We start from the raw sequence: 20227 nt of genomic DNA on the forward strand, positions 1-20227 counted from the left end.
AGAAGTTGCGTGAATATTGAGAACGGCACACATGTTTCATCTCGGCGTTTCTTCACCTGAAAAAGGCGGGTCTGCTGTCTCCGCTTCCGTCTATAGCATCCCACGCGAACGCCTGCGCTGCGTCCTTGTCCTCCAGAATCTGTCTGCACTCTTCGTCGAATCAATCGTTCCGGCAACACTATCCGACGTTGTTCTCCGCTGCGTCGTTAAAGGCTGCTTTAACTGTATTCCAGTAGTCCTCAAGAGGAGCCCCATTGAGCTCACCCTCTTCCAGCAATGCTGCCTCGAGATATTGCGCGTATGCAGTGGCGACATCAGCTAGCTTCAGTCGCTCTATATCCCGTCGGTACCGAACATTGTTGATGATGGATAGTTTTGAGCGCAGTTTAACCATCACCAGATAGTGATCAGAATCGATGTTAGCGCCCCGATATGTTCTGACGTCGATAATGTCGGAGAAGTGCCGTCCATCAATCAGAACGTGGTCGATTTGTGATTTTGTCTGCAGTGGTGATTTCCAGGTGTACCAATACGGAAGGCTATGTTGGCCGTTTTCGTTCGTCAGCCGGTGGGCACTGAACTTTCCAAAAGTCGGTTTAAACTTATTCTCTTGGTCAACTTAAGCGTTCAAAACTCCTATAATGATTTTGAAGTCGTGACTTGGGCAGATGTCGTACTCACGTTCCAGCTGGTGTAGAATGGATCCTTATCATCATCAGTGCTTCCGGAGTATGGGCTATAGATGTTGATTATGGTCTTGGTCTTAAAATTGAAAAACCGGCCTTTGAACCTCAACCTACGCATTCTCTCATGAATCTTCCACCACCCTATTAATCACGCGCCTTTGCATATCGGCCATTACTATGAAAGCTGTTCCCAGCTCGCGTATGTTGCCGAAGCTCTGGTAGATGGTATGATTACCTCTAAACGTTCGCACCATTATAGATCTCTTAAATCGAACATCCTACAGCGCTACGATGTAGAAGCCACGGTCCTTGAGCACATCGCCGAGTATGCGTGTGCTTTCGATGAAGTGAGAAATTTTCAGCTCTACGAATTTTCTCTAGGCGGGTACCACCGAGTTTCAATAAACATTATTTTTGCCGAGATCTAGGTAAAAGTGACGTTTTGGTTGCTGAGATACAGTAAATATTTGGCTGAGAATCAGTACTAAACGACGTTACCTGCCGAAGTTCACTTATAAAATGACTTATGAGCGTAGCCGAAGCTTTTATAGCAGACCAGAAGTTGTTGGTGTATGATCACCTAACATACCATCAATCCTACCTTCAACTTGGTCTTATCGAGCAACTTCTTGGCTGCCGCCAGACGTACCTGACGAGTACACATATAGGCTCATCACCTGCGTGCCCGCATAGCTCTTTCGTAAACGAATAGCTATGGTCTGGATATCAACTCTCCACTGATCTTTTAATGTATCGACCAGTTCACCGGCTTCAGTCATTTCATCCAAACCCTTACATGACTTCAACTGGGCATATGGCTTCGACATGAATCCTATCAACCAGCCTCTCTACATTCAAGTTTTTGTACGCCGAGCTCTTCTGGACAGGATCCCGAAAATCAACTCACCCTTCTGCCCTATGGATGCAGTTGACATATTCTACTTGACCAGAGAGTATTTGCTCTCCTCTCATGGCCTTTGGGACATCCACGTAACTCCGTCATAATAGCCTACTTCTACAAGCACCTCTTTCTTTGCCGCAGCTACCTCCTCTGCCACCTGTTTTACGGCCCACTTTGTTTTCATTTTCGGCTTTTTAGGGATGGCCATTTCCCACCAGGGACGGTTGTCCTACCGATGAAATTCAGTCGGTGGGACTACTGCACTTAACGTTTTGGGATGGCATCATGCACAACCTTACTCACTTTAAGAGTCGCACTACGAGTTTGAGAGGTCTGGAGGCCTCCCATAAAGCCTCCCATTTGGGTGCTCCCCCTCTCTACATGGTTGGTCAGCACGTTTTTAGAGATTAATCAGAGTGGCTTCGTATATTTTCGAGTCCGCGGGCACCTCCTCTGACCAACATACCATAGCCCATCTTATGTAAGGGACATCTTACTGTGGTTGTGAAGAAGATCATCATAGAAAATCTTTTGGTCGCCAAAGCGTGAGAGGTTCCAGCTGACTCGATTCGCAAATCTTACAATATTATTTACAATGCTCCATGAAGTCGAGAATGAGGATGATGTACCACTGTCAGTCTTAAGAGGCACACTGCGAAGCATTGATGAGAAGATAGCATACCGAGACTATGCCGGTGACAACACAAGGCAGTCAATGTCAACGCAGGAAGAAGCATCCCAGTCAACACAAGATCGTATATGATGTCACATAAGATGCTAAAGTAGAGGCCACATCGGTACTTCCCCATACAATATATACGTATATCGCCTCCACTTCAGCATCGTATAATGCAGCATATACTTGTGTTCACTGGGATCACAATCTGCGAGTTTTGTAAATGATAACGAATATGTAAACGAGTTATCATGGACATCGTAATTAAAAATAAAAGCACTAAAAAGACTTCAGTGCAGAAATGTTGTTTTGCGGTCTGGTTTGTGAATTGTTATGAACTTGAGTTCTACTTTCATGAATAATGGTTTTCTAGAATTATATTAAATTTAGGTTTATTTTTATTTTTAAATCATTTAAGTAATACTGATTAAAGCTATATTCTAAGATAAAAAAGTAAATATGTAAAAAGTAAAACAGAAATGAAAAAAATGGTTAAGAAAAAAAATAGATTGCTTATCTAAGAAAAAACAGAAAACTTTTTTTTTTAATTTGAAAAAAAAAGTTAAGTAAGAAAGGTTGGAACACCCTGCTGGATGAATAACATTGGTTTTAGGTTAAAATTTATTTTATATAAATTTTTAGGTTAAGATTTAAAAAAAAATTTGGGAAAAAAAATTTGCTTCTATATAACGTAACCTCGATATAACGTAACGAAAATAAAAATTGAGTTACGTTATATCGAGGTATGACTGTATGACATTCAAACATTGGCTTCTTTCAAAGAAATTTCTCTCTCTTTTAAATTGATACAGACAGGATTTCAAATTTTCATGAGAAATTCTTCTTAAATTCCTCAACATTTTTACGAAACACTTCCACGAATTCACTTGATTTTTCCAGGGAATAGTATTAAATTGAATTCTTTTAATTTTCTATAGATTTTTTTAAGTTCTACTGGAAATTAATTTGAATTTTCAAGGGAAACTCTTGAATTAACATGAGACAATATTTGGATTTCCACAAGAATTGCTATTGAACTTTTACGAAAAATTCTATCAAACTTTAATCAGAATCTCTAAAATAACTCTACTATTTTAAAATGTTTGGAGAATTCTCTAAAATTAAGACTGCTAGACGAAGAGCATTTCTTAAAGCTTGCTCTACAACTGTCCTCAACAAGGAAATTATTACTGGCAAAACTTACTTTTGCATAGAAACAATAATGATCCATAAAAAATGAAAAACGATTCGTAAATAACACCTGAATGTTTCATAAAACGCTACCATAAATCCATAGAATAGTGCGGAAACCTCCATAAAGAATTGTTTTATCATTTTATCTTTTTCTTAAGCTAAAATTTAGCAATAAATAGAAAAATATGTTCCATGTTTAACATGGTAAAAAAAATAACATTCTTGCTATTTTCCCATGAACGTATGAGTAAGTAGTCCAAAAATCTTCGGAAAATGATTCATAAAAACAAACTATATTTTGATCCATAAAACTTCAAATTAGCGCAATTTTTAACGTGATGATGATCCATAATTTTGTTCATTTGATCCATAATTTTGTTCAAATGATCCATAATGTTGGTGATATGATCCATAAAGTTGGCCATATGATCCATAATTTAAAAAAAAGATGGATCAATTAATATACACCCAGGTTTTTTTTACGCGGTTTGAATTCATTAATTTCTCGGTTAACCTGAACTTTCAAAGCTTTTTAATACCCCCTGAATTTTCTTTGATTTTTTGTTAATTTTTTTCGTGGGGTTAACTCATTGTTTTATTGACGCTGCTGAAGGTCTTAAACGACTAAAACCAAACCGTGTAAAAAAAAACCAGGGTGTAGCTTCATTGGCCTTCTTTCCAAGCGTTATGGATCATATGATCAAATTTATGGATCATATCACCAAAATTATCCTTAGCGGTCCTTAGCCTCTTACCCAGCAACTCCTATCCCTACCTCCCCGTGGTGCTGGCCGGGATACGAGCAACCTTAGGGAAGATCGGGTAACCTACCCCGGTGGGAACCATGGTCGTATGCTGACAGGGAAGGGGGGGTTTGCTTCCCTCCGGGGGTGCAAATTTTACTGAGCGTCTGTTCTCCATTTCAGAATCGGCTCACAACAGCGTCTGTTCTCCATGTTAGGGGCGGCTGATCATCGTCCGAGTGCCAACGAGGGACTCTAAGTGAAACTGTGCACCATGGTCCACCGGGAATAAGGAGGAGAGGTCTTCAGGAAATTTAGGGGGTTTGGTGTCAGGCCCTGCAAGCCAGCCTTTAAAAAAACATACGCAACGAACAATCAACAAGAGAGTACGGACCGGAACCATCGGCGAAGACCACTGCGACGAAAAGGGACTAGCAATTGGAAACTCGGTTCGTGAAACTGCAAATCTCTCAACTTCATCGGGAGCACACGCATACTCGCCGATGTGCTCAAGGACCGTGGATTCGGCATCGTAGCGCTGCAAGAGGTTTGTTGGAAGGGATCAATGGTGCGAACGTTTAGAGGTAATCATACCATCTATCAGAGCTGCGGCAACACACACGAGCTGGGAACAGCTTTCATAGTGATGGGCGATATGCAAAGGCGCGTGATCGGGTGGTGGCCGATCAATGAAAGAATGTGCAGGTTGAGGATCAAAGGCCGGTTCTTCAACTTCAGCATAATCAACGTCCATAGCCCACACTCCGGAAGCACTGATGATGATAAGAACGCATTCTACGCACAGCTGGAACGTGAGTACGACAGCTGCCCACGCCACGACGTCAAAATCGTCATAGGAGATTTGAACGCTCAGATTGGCCAAGAGGAGGAGTTTAGACCGACTATTGGAAAGTTCAGCGCTCACCGACTGACGAACGAAAACGGCCTACGACTAATTGATTTCACCGCCTCCAAGAATATGGCCATTCGCAGCACCTACTTCCAACACAGCCTCCCGTATCGGTACACCTGGAGATCACCACTGCAGACAGAATCACAAATCGACCACGTTCTGATTGATGGACGGCACTTCTCCGACATTATCGACGTCAGGGTATATCGTGGCGCTAACATCGACTCTGACCACTATCTGGTGATGGTTAAACTGCGCCCAAAACTATCCGTCATCAACAATGTTCGGTACCGACGACCGCCGCGGTACGCGACTGAAGCAACCTGATGTCGCCACTGCATACGTGGAGCATCTCGAGGCAGCGTTGCCGGAAGAGGGTGAGCTCGATGGGGCCCCTCTTGAGGACTGCTGTAATACAGTCAAAGCAGCCATTAACGACGCAGCGGAGAACAACGTCGGGTATAATGGTCGAAGTCGACGGAACGATTGGTTCGACGAAGAGTGCAGACAGATTCTGGAGGAGAAGGACGCAGCGCGGGCGGTCGCGCTGCAGCAAGGTACCCGGCAGAACGTTATAGACGGAAGCGGAGACAGCAGATCCGCCTTTTTCAGAAGAAGAAACACCGCCTTGAAGAAGCGGAGTGCGAGGAGATGGAACAGCTGTGCCGTTCTCAAGAAACACGCAAGTTCTATCAGAAGCTCAACGCATCCCGCAAAGGCTTCGTGCCGCGAGCCGAAATGTGCAAGGGGGGGGGATGGGGGCATCTTGACGGACGAACGTGTGGTGATCGAAAGGTGGAAGCAGCACTACGAGGAACATTCAAATGGCAGTGAAAGTCAAGGCAGCGGAGGAGATGACTACATCAGTTCAGCGGACGATGGAAGCCAACCAGTCCCCACCTTGAGGGAAGTTAAAGATGCCATTCAACAGCAAAAGACCAATAAAGCAGCTGGTAAGGATGGTATCGGAGCTGAGCTCATCAAGATGGCCCGGAAAAGCTGGCCACTTGCCTCCACAAACTGATAGTCAGAATCTGGGAAACCGAACAGCTACCGGAGGAGTGGAAGGAAGGGGTTATACTGACGCTAACCGCAAGTCGAGCACATCTGTATATGGAGGCTCATATACAGATGTGCTCGACTTGCGGTTAGCGGCAGTATATGCCCCATCTACAAGAAAGGCGACAAGCTGGAGTGTGAGAACTTTCGAGCGATCACCATCCTTAATGCCGCCTACAAAGTGATATCTCAAATCATCTTCCGTCGTCTGTCACCATTAGTAAATGAGTTTGTGGGAAGTTATCAAGCCGGCTTCGTTGACGGCCGCTCGACAACGGACCAGATCTTTACTGTACGGCAAATCCTTCAAAAATGCCGTGAATACCAGGTCCCAACGCACCATCTATTCGTTGATTTCAAGGCGGCATACGACAGTATAGACCGCGTAGAGCTATGGAAAATTGAAAATTATGGACGAGAACAGCTTCCCTGGGAAGCTTACCAGACTGATCAAAGCAACGGTGGATGGTGTGCAAAACTGTGTGAAGATTTCGGGCGAACACTCCAGTTCGTTCGAATCGCGCCAGGGACTAAGACAAGGTGATGGACTTTCGTGCCTGTTGTTCAACATTGCGCTAGAAGGTGTCATGAGGAGAGCCGGGTGTTACAACCGGGGTACGATTTTCAACAGATCCAGTCAATTTATTTGTTTCGCAGATGACATGGACATTGCCGGCCGAACATTTGCAAAGGTGGCAGAACTGTACACCCGCCTGAAACGTGAAGCAACAAAAGTTGGACTGGTGGTGAATGCGTCAAAGACAAAGTACATGCTTGTGGGCGGAACCGAGCGCGACAGGGCCCGCCTGGGAAGCAGTGTTACGATAGACGGGGATACCTTCGAGGTGGTCGAGGAATTCGTCTAATCAGATCCTTGCTAACGGCTGACAACAACGTTAGTCGTGAAATACGAAGGCGCATCATCTGTGGAAGTCGGGCCTACTACGAGCTCCAGAAGAAACTGCGGTCGAAAAAGATTCGCCACCACACCAATCATGGATCAAAATATAGTTTTTTTATGGATCATTTTCCGAAGTACTTGGAATTGGAGTACTTGTCATACGATCATGGGAAAATAGCAAGGATTTTATTGTTTTTCTTGACCACATCTAAAGGAACATATTTTCCTATTAATTGCTAAATTTTAGCGTAGTTATGGATCTTAAAATTATTCTTTATGGATACTCCCGAACTATTTTATGGATTTATGGTAGCGTTTTATGGAACATTCAGATGTTATTTACGGATCGTTTTTCATTTTTTATGGATCGTTTTGCACGTTTAAAGGTGCAAAGTACTATTAAGTCTAATCCAATCAAATTATTATTCAAAATCTAATTAAATCTAAAATTTAAATCTAATTTCAGCTATCGTTCACTATATCTAAACTTTTGAATCACATATATCAGCGGTTCTCAACCTAGTAGTACCTTCGATGTCCCCAGGGGGTACATGGAACGAAAATATGCAATGGCGGATGTATTACAATTCAAATAAAAACTTGCTGACAAACTTTTGATAATTGTATATTTTTAAATCCTAAACTTTGTATTGTACATAATATGCATGGCGATCAGTATATCAAAGCCAATTGAACCCTACCCACCTTAACCAGCACAGTGTATGAGAGTTTAAGAGACTCGGAAGCCTTCTTTTAAAAGGCTCGGAAGCCTCCTTCCAACAGGTTCAGAAATCTCCTTTCAAGAGGCTTGGAGGCGTTCTTTTAACAGTTTTTGATGGGATTTTGGTCACTGTAAGTTTTTATATTTTCTGTTTGTTGATTTTTATCGGTGATAATATTATCACCGAAAAAATCAACAAAGAGAAAATATATATACTTCTTTCAACAGACTTGGAAACCTCCTTTAAAGAGGCTCGGAACCCTTCAGACAACAATGAATGTAAAAGTTCAAAAGGGGACAAGCATGAATCACGAGTTCTACCATGTTTATAAAGGGCTGGATATTAGAGTGGGGCGCAGTTGTATGGAAAAACGTAAACTTCGTCCGATCAAGTAAGATCAAGGTTTTTTTTCTGAATCGGTTTGGGACCCCAATCAACTGTGTAAAATATGGGCTCGATTGGTTGCAACCTCGCATGTCGCATCGCGTTTCAAATTTACATGGAGATTAGTATGGGAAAACGTACTTTTTTACTATTTTGCTCTTAGCGGCTTCAATTTATCATCAATTACGTGACTCAAAACGTTAGCATATAGTCTGGAAGATGCCGAAAGACTTTGCCGAAGAAGGTACGTAGCTGGAAATGTTATAACGTTTCGAAAATTGATTGTTATAACCATATGGAAGAAATCAATGTTTCTGTCAGCACTACCGGACAACCTATGATTCAATACCACATTTTCAAAACGACTTATCTGCTTTTGTAAACAAAGATTCAAACGTCGATTTGTTGAATCTAAAAGCACTCCCACGCAAACCAACACCATCAACATATAGGTAAAGACTTCGGCTACCTGTTGATAGTGTTGGTTTGCGTGGTACTGCTGTCAGATTCGACAAATCGACGTTTGAATCTTTGTTTACAAAAGCAGATAAGTCGTTTTGAAAATTTGGTATTGAATCATAGGTTGTCCGATAGTGCTGATAGAAACATTGATTTCTTCCATATGGTTATAACAATCAATTTTCGAAACGTTATAACATTTCAAGCTACGTACTTCTATGGCAAAACCCATCTTCCTTCTTGTCGGATGTTTTTCTTCGTGAAATGATTCCGGATAATTCCCATTAGCTATAAAGTCCTACAAGATCAATTATTTTGAAATAACACTCAGTTCGGCAGTGCTGGCAAAATAAAGGATTTTATGCATATGGTTTGAACACTCAATCTTCAAAGCGTTATAACTTTTTTCGTGGATGTTCCAGCAACGTGCCTTCTTCGGCAAAGTATTTAGACATCCTTTGGGTTATACTTTAACTTCATGTGCCGCTTGGTTTACGATGAACTGAAACATCTATAAGTAAAAATGTAAAAATATACGTTCTCCCATACTGATTTCCATACAAACTTCGAACACGATGCGGAAAGCGAGGAAGCAACCAATCGGGCCCAAATTCTGCACAGTTGTTCAGGACCCAGAATGGCTTCGAAAAACCATTGATTTGAAAAAATGACCATGACGACCCACTCTAATATCTTGTTCTTCTTATTGGCATTACATCCCCACACTGGGACAGAGCCGCCTCGCAGCTTAGTGTTCATTATGCACTTCCACAGTTATTAACTGCGAGGTTTCTAAGCCAGGTTACCATTTTTGCATTCGTATATCATGAGGCTAACATGATGATACTTTTATGCCCAGGGAAGTCGAGACAATTTCCAATCCGAAAATTGCCTAGACCGGCACCGGGAATCCAACCCAGCCACCCTCAGCATGGTCTTGCTTTGTAGCGGCGCGTCTTACCGCACGGCTAAGGAGGGCCCCACTCTAATATATATAGAGCTAATGCTCCAGGATTTAGTGATGAACTCTAAATTAAGAAAAATCACTCTAATAAGGAATAAAAAAAAATACTGCTGCTGGACTTCATCTCATAGTACCTATGTTCATCCCACGAAAAACATAGCAATAAAAAGAATTTAATTTTTTTTCTTATTTTTGTGATTTTTTCAGCAGTGCCACTCTATTTTTGCGTACATGTTTGCAGAACAGCAAAAAAGATGGCGACGAGATTGGTGCTGTAACTTTTTGTTCCGCGATGAGATCAATATATGTTCAGTGAGATGGAAAACAGAACAGTTCCTTTATAGGTGTGGAATTTAATCACACTTCTCCTGTGCCGAGTGTAACTGCAGTAAGATGTGTGATCAAATTAGATGTTCCGAATTGCGACAACCACAGAAACAAAACTGCTAGGTCACAAAACGACGATGCCGCCGACCGACAGCCGTACCGTCTGAGGGGTGGGTGGTTGTGACTTAAATACTGAACAACGGACGGGGACCATAAACCTGCATCCGGTACCACAATCGCGCACACCGCCATAAAAGTGCACTTATCTTCGAGCAAAGCGTGTCAGTACGTAGACACCACTGGCAAACGTACGTAGGGGTAATTAAATTACAATCAATGACGGTTCAAGACGCTTTCGCACTGTGTCGACGTGAGGAGTTTTAGCCAGGTCCCTGTCGTGTATGCCGTAGCAATCGTGCCAGTCGGCTCGTCTCCTTCAATCGGGGATCGGAAATTTCAAGTGCGGTAGTAAAAAGTCGCTAATGGTTCCAAAAATCCATTTACATGTTCATGTTTGTCTAACTGAACGACAGATATGTATCTCGATTTTATGGTCTTACATCACAACGATTAATCTGGTTTTAGAAGTTTTTATTTTCTGAATTTTATTTTGTAATGAGTTAGCATGGAAAACGTTGCGGGGGTCATAAGAGAAGCAGAAAACAAAAAAATAGGGTGACTCCTGTTTTGATAGAATAGAAGATTATGAGATTTAGCTAAATCCTTTCATAGAAATACTTATTGGCTTTCTACATTTTTGAAACCAGAAATAATTTGACAGTCCAATATTAACTAGCTCAATAGTGAATATGAACTATGGAATGTACCGTTTTAAATCATATTCCAAACACTTAAGCAGATTTTTCACTTCATAGATCTTTATGGCACATGAATCAAAATATGTTATTAGATCAATTGTTTCCATCAGGTAGCGAAATAATAAAATTTTCATAAAAGCGCCTGAAAATCATATATTATTGTTTGTAATTATCAATACTGAATTATTTTATTCTGCCAAACATTATTGTCTCAAATGCCGAACAAGCATTGTAAAATAAAACTGTCTCAAATTCCGAACACTTTGATACAAAATTCCCACGTTATCACATTGTTGGACAATTATAATGACCTTGATCTGTAGGCCTACTTAACCCTTAAATGCGCAATGTTGTTTTGAAACAACAAACCTAAAACACGTTTAATGTTAATGATTTTAATGGTTGTTTACGTTAAAAATATGTTCGACGAATTCTAAAAAAAAATCGCGTTTATTTATTAGTTTATTTATGCAAGTACATACACTACCCGCCAAAAGTATGGAAGCGCAAAAATAAGTATTGCAACACCTGCTTTGAATATTGCAACACTCCGAAAAGTTTAGCATCACTCCGGAACTAACATATTCGTGAAGATTTATCGTCGGATCCTTTACATTTAGAATGGTGGAACCTTCTACAAAATTTATCACGGCGATAAGTGCATTGCGAAAGAGGACAATTTAGCTCTTTAGAGTGCCCTGGCCACCAGGTAGACCGCGGATTATCCGGATTCTGAACCACGTGTGAAGTCATTGCTTAATACATCTATTCAATCTAGCGACATGCCAAATGTTCATCATCTTTCGTAATCGCAATATGACAGAAAAATTAATGCTGATTGACGCTTGCTTGACCCTTGGCGTCCTCCCAGTGGTCCTCCGGGAGTTTCGGAACATCCGGTAAAGTGGTTAAATTTTGAAATTCGTCACAGAAAGCTGCGACTTTTTCAAAGCCGATTGTGGCAGAATTATCAGAGCAAAATCAATGCAAGCATCACTCATTGACCCCAGATGGCCTCCCAGTGGTCCTCCGCAAATTCCGGAACATCCGATGAAGTGGTCAATTTTTAAAATTCGCTCCAGGAAGCTGCGACTTTTTCTAAACGGTTTGAGGGAGCATTGCCAGAGAAAAATCAATACAAGCATCACTAATTGATCCCAAGTGGCCTCGTATTGTTCCTCCGGAAGATCCGGGACATTCGGTGAAGTGGCCAATTCTTGAATCTCGTCTTAAAAAGCTGCGACTTTTTCTAAGCCGATTGTGGTAAAATTGTAGGAATTCCTCCGGAAGTCCTTCTAGGAATTCTTGCGAAAGACTTTGCAGAAATTCCTTCGGAAGACCTTCCAGGAATTCCTTCGGAAGACCTCCCAGGAATTCCGGAATTCATTCGGAAGTTCCTCCAGGATTTCCTTCGGAAGTTCCTCCAGCAATTCCTTCGGAAGTTCCTCCAGGAATTCCTTCGGAAGTTCCTCCAGGAATTCCTTCGGAAGTTCCTCCAGGAATTCCTTCGGAAGTTCCTCCAGGAATTCCAGGAATTCATACGAAAGTTCCTCCAGGAATTCCTTCGGAAGTTCCTCCAGGAATTCCTTCGGAAGCTCCCAGGAATTCCTTCGGAAGTTCCTCCAGGAATTCCTTCGGAAGTTCCTCCAGGAATTCCTTCGGAAGTTCTTCCAGGAATTCCTTCGGAAGTTCCTCCAGGAATTCCTTCGGAAGTTCCTCCAGGAATTCCTTCGGAAGCTCTTCCAGAAATTCCTCAGGAAGCTCCTCCAGAAATTCATTCGGAAGTTCCTCCAGAAATTCTTTCCAGGAATTTTTCCGGAAGATCCTACACCTTCCAGGACTGCTTCCGAAAGTTTCTCCAGGAATTCCTCAAGAAGTTCCTCTAGGAATTCCTCCAGAAGTCCCTCCGAATTCCTCCGGAAAATTCCTTAAGAAGTTCCTCCATGAACTACTCAAGAATTTCCTCCAAGAATACCTCCGGAAGTTTTTCAGGAAGTGTACCGGAAGTTTCTCCAGGAATTCCTCCAAATGCTTTTCCGTCCGTTCTTCCAAGAAATCCCTTGAAATTTTTGCAGGAATTCCTCCGGAAACTCCACTGGAGTCCGAAAATTCCACTAGGACCTACTCCAGAAATCCCCAAAATCTCTACATAAATTACTTTGAGAACTATACAGAAATTTCCTCTGAATTCGTTTCTAAATACACATGGAATTCTTTTAAGCCCACCTATCTCCGATCTCCGATATTTTTCCTGAAATTTCGCATTCCGCATTCCGCCAGAAAACCGTTTGGAAATTTTTAGAAGTTCTTTCAGGAATTCCCAGAAATCACCCAGAAAACCGTTCACGATTTATTTTCAGGAAATACTCTTGCAATATCATAAAGAAGTTAATCTGAAAATACTCCCAGAAATGCTCCCACTTTTTCTTCCACAAGGAGGGCTTGTATTCCACAAGGAATTCTGCCAAAAATGACCAGGAATTTCTGCGGAAATTACGTGGAGAATTGTTCCAGATATCCCTTTATAGATTCGTTTCGAAATTCCCCAAAAATTTCTCAAGGTATTCTCAAGAAAATCCAGGAATAGCTCCGGAAATTCCCTTCCAGAAAAGATTTTACGATTGAATTTTTATGCGAATATCTGAAGGAGTTCCTAAAAGAATTCATAATGAAATTCCTGAAGGATTTTTTAAACAACGTTCTTAAGAAATTCTCGAAGATATTCCTGATTTGAATCTGAAGAAATTTTTTCAAAATTGTTTGAAATAATTTTGGGTGATTCCGATTTATAAACTATATCGGAAATGAGATTATATTCTGCATCATTAGAAGTGGAAAAATGTCATATGAACATGGTGTTAAATATGTATTTCTGACAGGAGTTAGACGAAACTGGAAAACTGAACTTGACTTTACTGTTAATGCTCTTTTGGAAAAAAGTTCGAAATCCATAATCCTACTGCCTACAATAGCCATCGGCGTTGTAAAAAATATTTGGACGTGGTAAATTTTCATACAATTCATTTTGATGGTGGCGGCGCACAGGTCTATTCCTGAGGACCACTCAGTGAAATTTTGCTTTCATGTTGCTACATCTAACTTACGAGGGAGGATTACTAAGACGAATTTAAAAGAATGGACCACTTCACCGAATGTTCCAGAACTTCTAGAGGACCATCCGAGGAGAACGACTGGTTGTTATATTGAATTAGTTCTGACATTTTTACAACAAGCGATTTTCAGAATGTTGCAGCTTTCTGAGTTGAATTACAGAAATTTACCACTTCTCCGGATATTCTAAAGCTCCCGGAGGATTACTAGGTGGCCACCAGGCGTCAATGGGAGATGCTCGCATTGATTTAACTCTTGCATTACTATTACAGTCAAACCTCTATGAGTTGATGTTCTATGACTCGATATCGACTCATGGAGGCAAAATATGCCATATTGAAAAAAATATTCTGGGTTACTGTGATGGTCCCTTCAAACAGATTTTCAATGATTCTCTACTTCACGTCTCGATATTTAAACGAGTCTTCATTATCGACTCATTGAGGTTTGCCCGTACAAACGGTTTAGGAAAAATCGCAGTTTTCTGGGATGCATTATAAAACCATTAAATATGACCACTTCACTGGATTATCCACTGGTCAATGAGTGGTGCTTGCATTGATTTTGCTCTCACAATGCTACCACAGACGTTTTAGAAAAACTCGCAGCTTGCTGGGACGTAATTTAAAAATTGACCACTTTACCGGATGTTCCGGATCTTCCGGAAGAACACAGGGAGACCACTTAAGGTCAATTAGTGATGCTTGCTCTGATTTTTCTCTGACAATGCTTCCACAAACCGTTTAGAAAAAATCGCAGCTTTCTGGGACGAATTTAAATAATTGGCCACTTTACCGGATGTTTCCGGATCTTCCGGAGGAATACTGGGAGACCACCTGGGATCAATTAGTTATGCTTTCATTGATTTTTCTCTGACAATGCTTTTAGAAAAACTCGCAGCTTTCTGGGACGAATATTAATAATTGACCACTTTGCCGGCTGTTCCGGATCTTCCGGAGGAATACTGAGAGACCACCTGGGGTCAATTAGTGATGCTTTCATTGATTTTTCTCTCACAATGCCTCCACAAACCGTTTAGAAAAAATCGCAGCTTTCTGGGACGAATATTAATAATTTACCACTTTACCGGATGTTCCGGAACTCCCGGAGAATCAGTGGGAGGCTACCACTAACTGGTCAAGCAAACGTCAGTCAGCATTGATTTTCCTGTCATATTGCGATTACGAAAGATGATGAAAACCGCATCTCGCTGGAATGAATGCATTTATTAAATTGTGACTTCACACGTGTTCCAGAATCCGGAGCATCTGGATGTCCACCCGGTGGCCAAGGCACCCAGGGAGCTAAATTGACGTCCGGCCTAATGCACTTATCGTCGTGAACAATTTTGTTGAAGGTCCCATTATTCTAAATGGAAAAGATCCGATGGGAATATGGGAGTTCTGAAGTGATGCTAAACTTTTTTGGGGGTGTTGCAATATTCAAAGTAGGTGTTGCAATACTTATTTTTGCGCTTCCATACTTTTGACGGGTAGTGTATAACGAAATGTTTCAGTTAAATCTCTATGTGACGAGTGTTCGGAATATGAGTCAGTTCGGGATTTTAGTCAAAACGGTATATCATACCACAGGTATCACAATCTGAAGCTGATAAATTTTTAAATATGGTAGATAAATAAAATGTCTTAAATCAGAAAGGTAGATAAGGGTCACCTATAATAAATCGAATAAATTGTATACTTACTGATTTTCATGCTCTAACATAGTCGAAGCCTTCATCACGTCACGTTTCACGACAGGGCCAATTCGAATTCCAGAGTACTGAAACAAAAAGAAAGGAATAAACATGAGTTATATAGCAATATTTTTTACACAACATTAAGAGCATACACTAGCACTAAGTGTCTATATTCACTTTTAAATAGAAAAGGGAAACAAAACTATTGAGAAAAAAATTGGATTACGAAAAAAATTTAACACCATCCAGCTTCAGATGTGCATAAAACACCATTTGAGACTTCAGACTTGCATAAAATTTCTAGTATTAGACATTGGAACAAATTTCTAAATTAAAATATTCTCAATGTACGACAAAAATCGTTGGCGTCTCAGCCTTATACATCTTGTTCAAATGCTTAGTGTTGATTAAAACGGAGCACCTAGTCTAAGGCAGAAATGCATGTTTTAGAAATTAATAAACTAAATAAGTTACATGTTTTCCCCTCCGTTTCAGTTGAGCAAATTAAATCGTCAATGAAAGTAAATTGTTTTTGATTTGTTATTATAAAAGTAACTACAGATAGCTATTATAAAGCAATCGATCAGATGGTATCTTTGGTTTATTCATTTCGATGCAAATTAGATGCATTTCGCCTCATCATGCAAACCAATGAAAGAGTTCCATGGTTTGCCTTCAACTGGTTACGAGCTTGCCACATGAAAGTTATTAATAAACGTAGGCTGACAGGTGGGCCGAATCTAGCATGCCCGCCAGCAGCTGTAAATCCCGTGGTATGTTGGTGCCTACCCAAGTTTGAAACGATAAGCCCACACGGTTGTAGAGATATGGCTTTTTCGTAATCTGCATAATGATACGCACACCTTGTTTCGCCACCCTTTCCGGAAAGTAACGGGTTCAGGTTTGCCAGTCTATAAATAGACCAAATTATAATGAATTCTTCGGAAAAAAGGTGCCGTGCGTGTAGGATAAGCTAATTGGCTTCGGTACTTATACTACTCCCACTTTTCCTACGCTGAATCGTCGAAAAGAGAATGTAGCATAAGTTTTGTTTCGTTTATATGTTGCATGGTTAGGTATTTGCTGGAAGCCTACACCCATAAGGTGTAAAACTAAAATATTTGATGAAACTGATCTGTTGATAGCGATACTCATTCACATGCATTGAAATTTTTACCCTGTTCATGGAACCACGGAACCCCTTCTAAGAAAACATAGAGATCACTCGTGTAAAATTTTGCTTATCTTAACTGATTTTGCATACTAGTTTAAAGCAAGTTTCTGACATATCAAGATCACCGTTTCCAGCTAACCATAACGTAGAACTAATAAATTGGAATAAATTCACAACTTATTCCTGTTCATGATGTCATCTCATACATACTAGGAAGGATTCCATGTCGCAATTGGTTGAACTTTCGATAGGAAATGGTCCTCCCATATAAGTTAGCTCGGTTTGCCACTACAACAACTATCACGGGTATAAAATTTTACTATGCAATCAAAATATTTGATCAGTAATATACTTACTGAAAAGCAACGGACAAAAATAAAGAGTTTGAACTTGAATATTAATCAGAACCCAAGTACCTGATAGGAAAATTATGAAGAGAGGATCTGATAACACTAATTGGCAACCTGCGGTCAAACCTTCCAGTGCAGTGGAACGGTTCTTTTGGAAATGACGTTTTTTTACAAGATATTAGTTCTGTATTTGTTTATACTGTTGTACTTATGCAAAAGCAGTATTTATGACCAAGATGAATACAAACAGGTGTTGCAGTATGCCAATTTCATGATTCAGCCATCTTGGATTTTTGTATGGGGCAGCCACCGAGTTTGTTTATGTTTTGCACTGAAAATGAATTTTTCACCCCCGCGCCAATCTCTCCCATCTACTGTCGAAGTGAGTGAACCCTGATATAAGAACCCTGTTTATGACCGAAACCATAGCTTGCAACATTATTTCACTATTTTGACTTTAAGTCAATTCTTGAGAAGGGTCGAAGCTTCTTCTTCTTCTTCTTTTATGGCTCTACGCTCTACATTCCAACTGGAACTTTTGGCCTGGTTTCCAATTTAGTATTTAGTACGTCTTTCGACGTGTCAAACTTCATGATTTCACAAAACAAGTTCATAGAAATGTGTTCTGAGTGTATTTGGCTCGTCTGGTCATATTCTGGATCACCCTGGAATGCTGGTTCCCGAAGTGGCCACTTTTCGATTAATACCGAAACCTGACTTGCGACATGCCAAACTTCATGATTTTGCAAAACAAGCTCGGCAGAAAGTGTTCTGAGGGTATTTGGTACATTTGGTCACATTCCGGAGCGCCGTGGAATGTTGGTTCCGTGGGGAAGGTGGCCACTTTTTGATCAATTCCGAAACCTGTCTTGCGACATATCAAACTTGCAAATCAAGTCCATAGGAATGTGTTCTGAGGGTATTTGGTACATCTGGTCACATTCCGGGGCGCCCTGGAATGTGGGTTCCCTGAGGGAAGTGACCACTTTTTGATAAACTCCGAAACCTATTTTGCGAAGTATCAATCTCCATTATTTTGTGAATCAGCTCCATAAAAAAATGTTCAGAGAGTATTTGGTTCATCTAGTCACATTCCGGAACACCCTGGAACGCTGGTCCCCTGGGGGAAGTGACCACCTTTTTGATCAATACTGAAACCTGGCTTGCGACATATCAAACTTCATCATTTTGCAAAACAAGTCAATAGAAATTTGTTCTAAGGATATTTAATCATTTTCTTCACCTTCCGGGGCACCTTGGAATGTTGGTTCCCTGGAGAAAGTGGTTACTTTTTGATCAATTCCGAAACCTGTCTTGCGACGTAACAAACTTCATGATTTTGCCAATTAAGTCTAAAAGAATGTGTTCTGAGCTGCCGTAATCTGAAAAAGTGACGTATACGCCATTTTCCAAAAATGGTGTTAACGAGTACTACTCATCGAGCTCTTTAATAGAAAAATGGAAAACATGCATGTTGTAAAATGGCTGTTACGTCACTTTTTCAGATTACGGCAGTGAGGGTATTTGGTTCATATGGTCACATTCCGGAACACCCTGGAATACTACTTCCCTGGGGGAGTAGCCACTTTTTGATCATTACTGAAACCTGGCTTGCGACGTTTTATGATTTTGCAAATCAACTTTATAGGAATGTATCCTGAAAGCATTTGGTCCTTCTGATCACATTCCGAAACACCCTGGAATGCTGGTTCCCTGCACACTTAATTTTATTTACCGGGATCTCAGCAATGTGTTCAACTTTTACCGAGATTCGCACAGCCGAGCCACAATAAACATGTTTTTCGTCGAGATATCTGTCAAAGTTGCTGAAAATCAGCAAATAATTTGCCGAAACCCTGCTAACAAGCCTCATTTTTGACGGGATATCAGTTGCTATTCTGCTGGGCGAACGGCTGTGCGGATTTTGCCGAGCTGCAGAAATAAAAACTGAGTGTGTGGGGGAAGTCGCTACTTTTTGATCAATATTGAAACCTGGCTTGCGACGTATTATATTTCACGCTCTTGCAAAGTCTATAGGAATGTGTTTCGAATGTATTTAGTTCATCTGGTCACATTCCGGAACGCTGTGTAATGCTAATTCTCTGGGGGATTCGATCATGACTGAAACCTGGCTTGCGATGTATCAAACTTCATGATTTTGCCAAACAAGTCCATAGGAAATTATTCTAAGGGTATGCTGTCCATCTGGTCACATTCTGGAACTCTCTGGAATGCAGATTGGCTGGGGGAAGTGGCCACTTTTTGATCAATACTGAAACCTGGCTGCATTCCAGGGTGTTCCGGAATGTGACCAGATGGACCAAATAACCTCAGAACACATTCCTATGGACTTGATTTGCAAAATCATGAAGTGTGATACGTCGCAAGACAGGTGATCACTTCCTCCAGGGAGCCAGCATTCCAGGGCGCCCCGGAATGTGAACAGAATGACCAAATACACTTAGAACAAATTCCTATTAACTTGTTTTGCCAAATCATAAAGTTTGATATGTCGCAAGCCTTGTTTCAATATTGATCAAAAGGTGATCACTCCCCCTAGGGAACTAGCATCCCAGGGAGCCTAGGAATGTGACCAGATGGTCACCAGTCGAAAGAGACAAAAAGTCGAAGGTCGAAAAAACTCAAACATTGCCATCAAAACAAGCAATGTTTTAGGTAATGAATGGGACTGAAAAAAAATTACTCCGTGATAAAAAAAATGTTCAGTTATCTCATACATAGAAAATGAAGTTGAAAAATCGATTGATCAAGATTTCGATATATAGGGGAACTGTTCCATTTTCCATCTCACTGAACATATATTCATCTTATCGCGATACAATGAAATACAGCACCAATTTCGTCGCTTCTTTTTGCTAACATGCGTGCTTACTGCTGAAAAAAATCACAAAAATAATAAACAAACCAAATACCTTTTCATTGCTTTGTTTTTCATGAGACCAATATCGGAGCTATGAGATGAAGTCCAGGAGCAGTAACCCTATTATAAATATGAGTTAAGCGGCTATGCAGTTTCATCTAATTGAAACGTGTTTTAATATTCATCAGACGTTTTGACACGGGTTTAGCGTATTCTTTAGGAGAGAGTGATTTGTTCGTTTTTTGTCTCATGTGCTGTCTAACTA

General features: G+C 40.8%; 1 protein-coding gene across 3 annotated transcripts in view; it reads right to left on the reverse strand.

Annotated features, from left to right (window-relative positions):
• The window catches only part of LOC134211174 (eukaryotic translation initiation factor 5B-like), a 492524-nt gene that overhangs the window by 178158 nt on the left and 294139 nt on the right, over positions 1-20227 (reverse strand). For all 3 annotated transcript variants that reach the window (XM_062687844.1, XM_062687843.1, XM_062687845.1), the window contains one exon: positions 15564-15640. In XM_062687844.1, coding sequence (XP_062543828.1) covers positions 15564-15640 — 77 coding nt within the window. The remainder of the gene's footprint in view (positions 1-15563; positions 15641-20227) is intronic.

Source organism: Armigeres subalbatus, chromosome 2 (assembly GCF_024139115.2).
Source record: "Armigeres subalbatus isolate Guangzhou_Male chromosome 2, GZ_Asu_2, whole genome shotgun sequence".
Classification (NCBI taxonomy): domain Eukaryota; kingdom Metazoa; phylum Arthropoda; class Insecta; order Diptera; family Culicidae; genus Armigeres; species Armigeres subalbatus.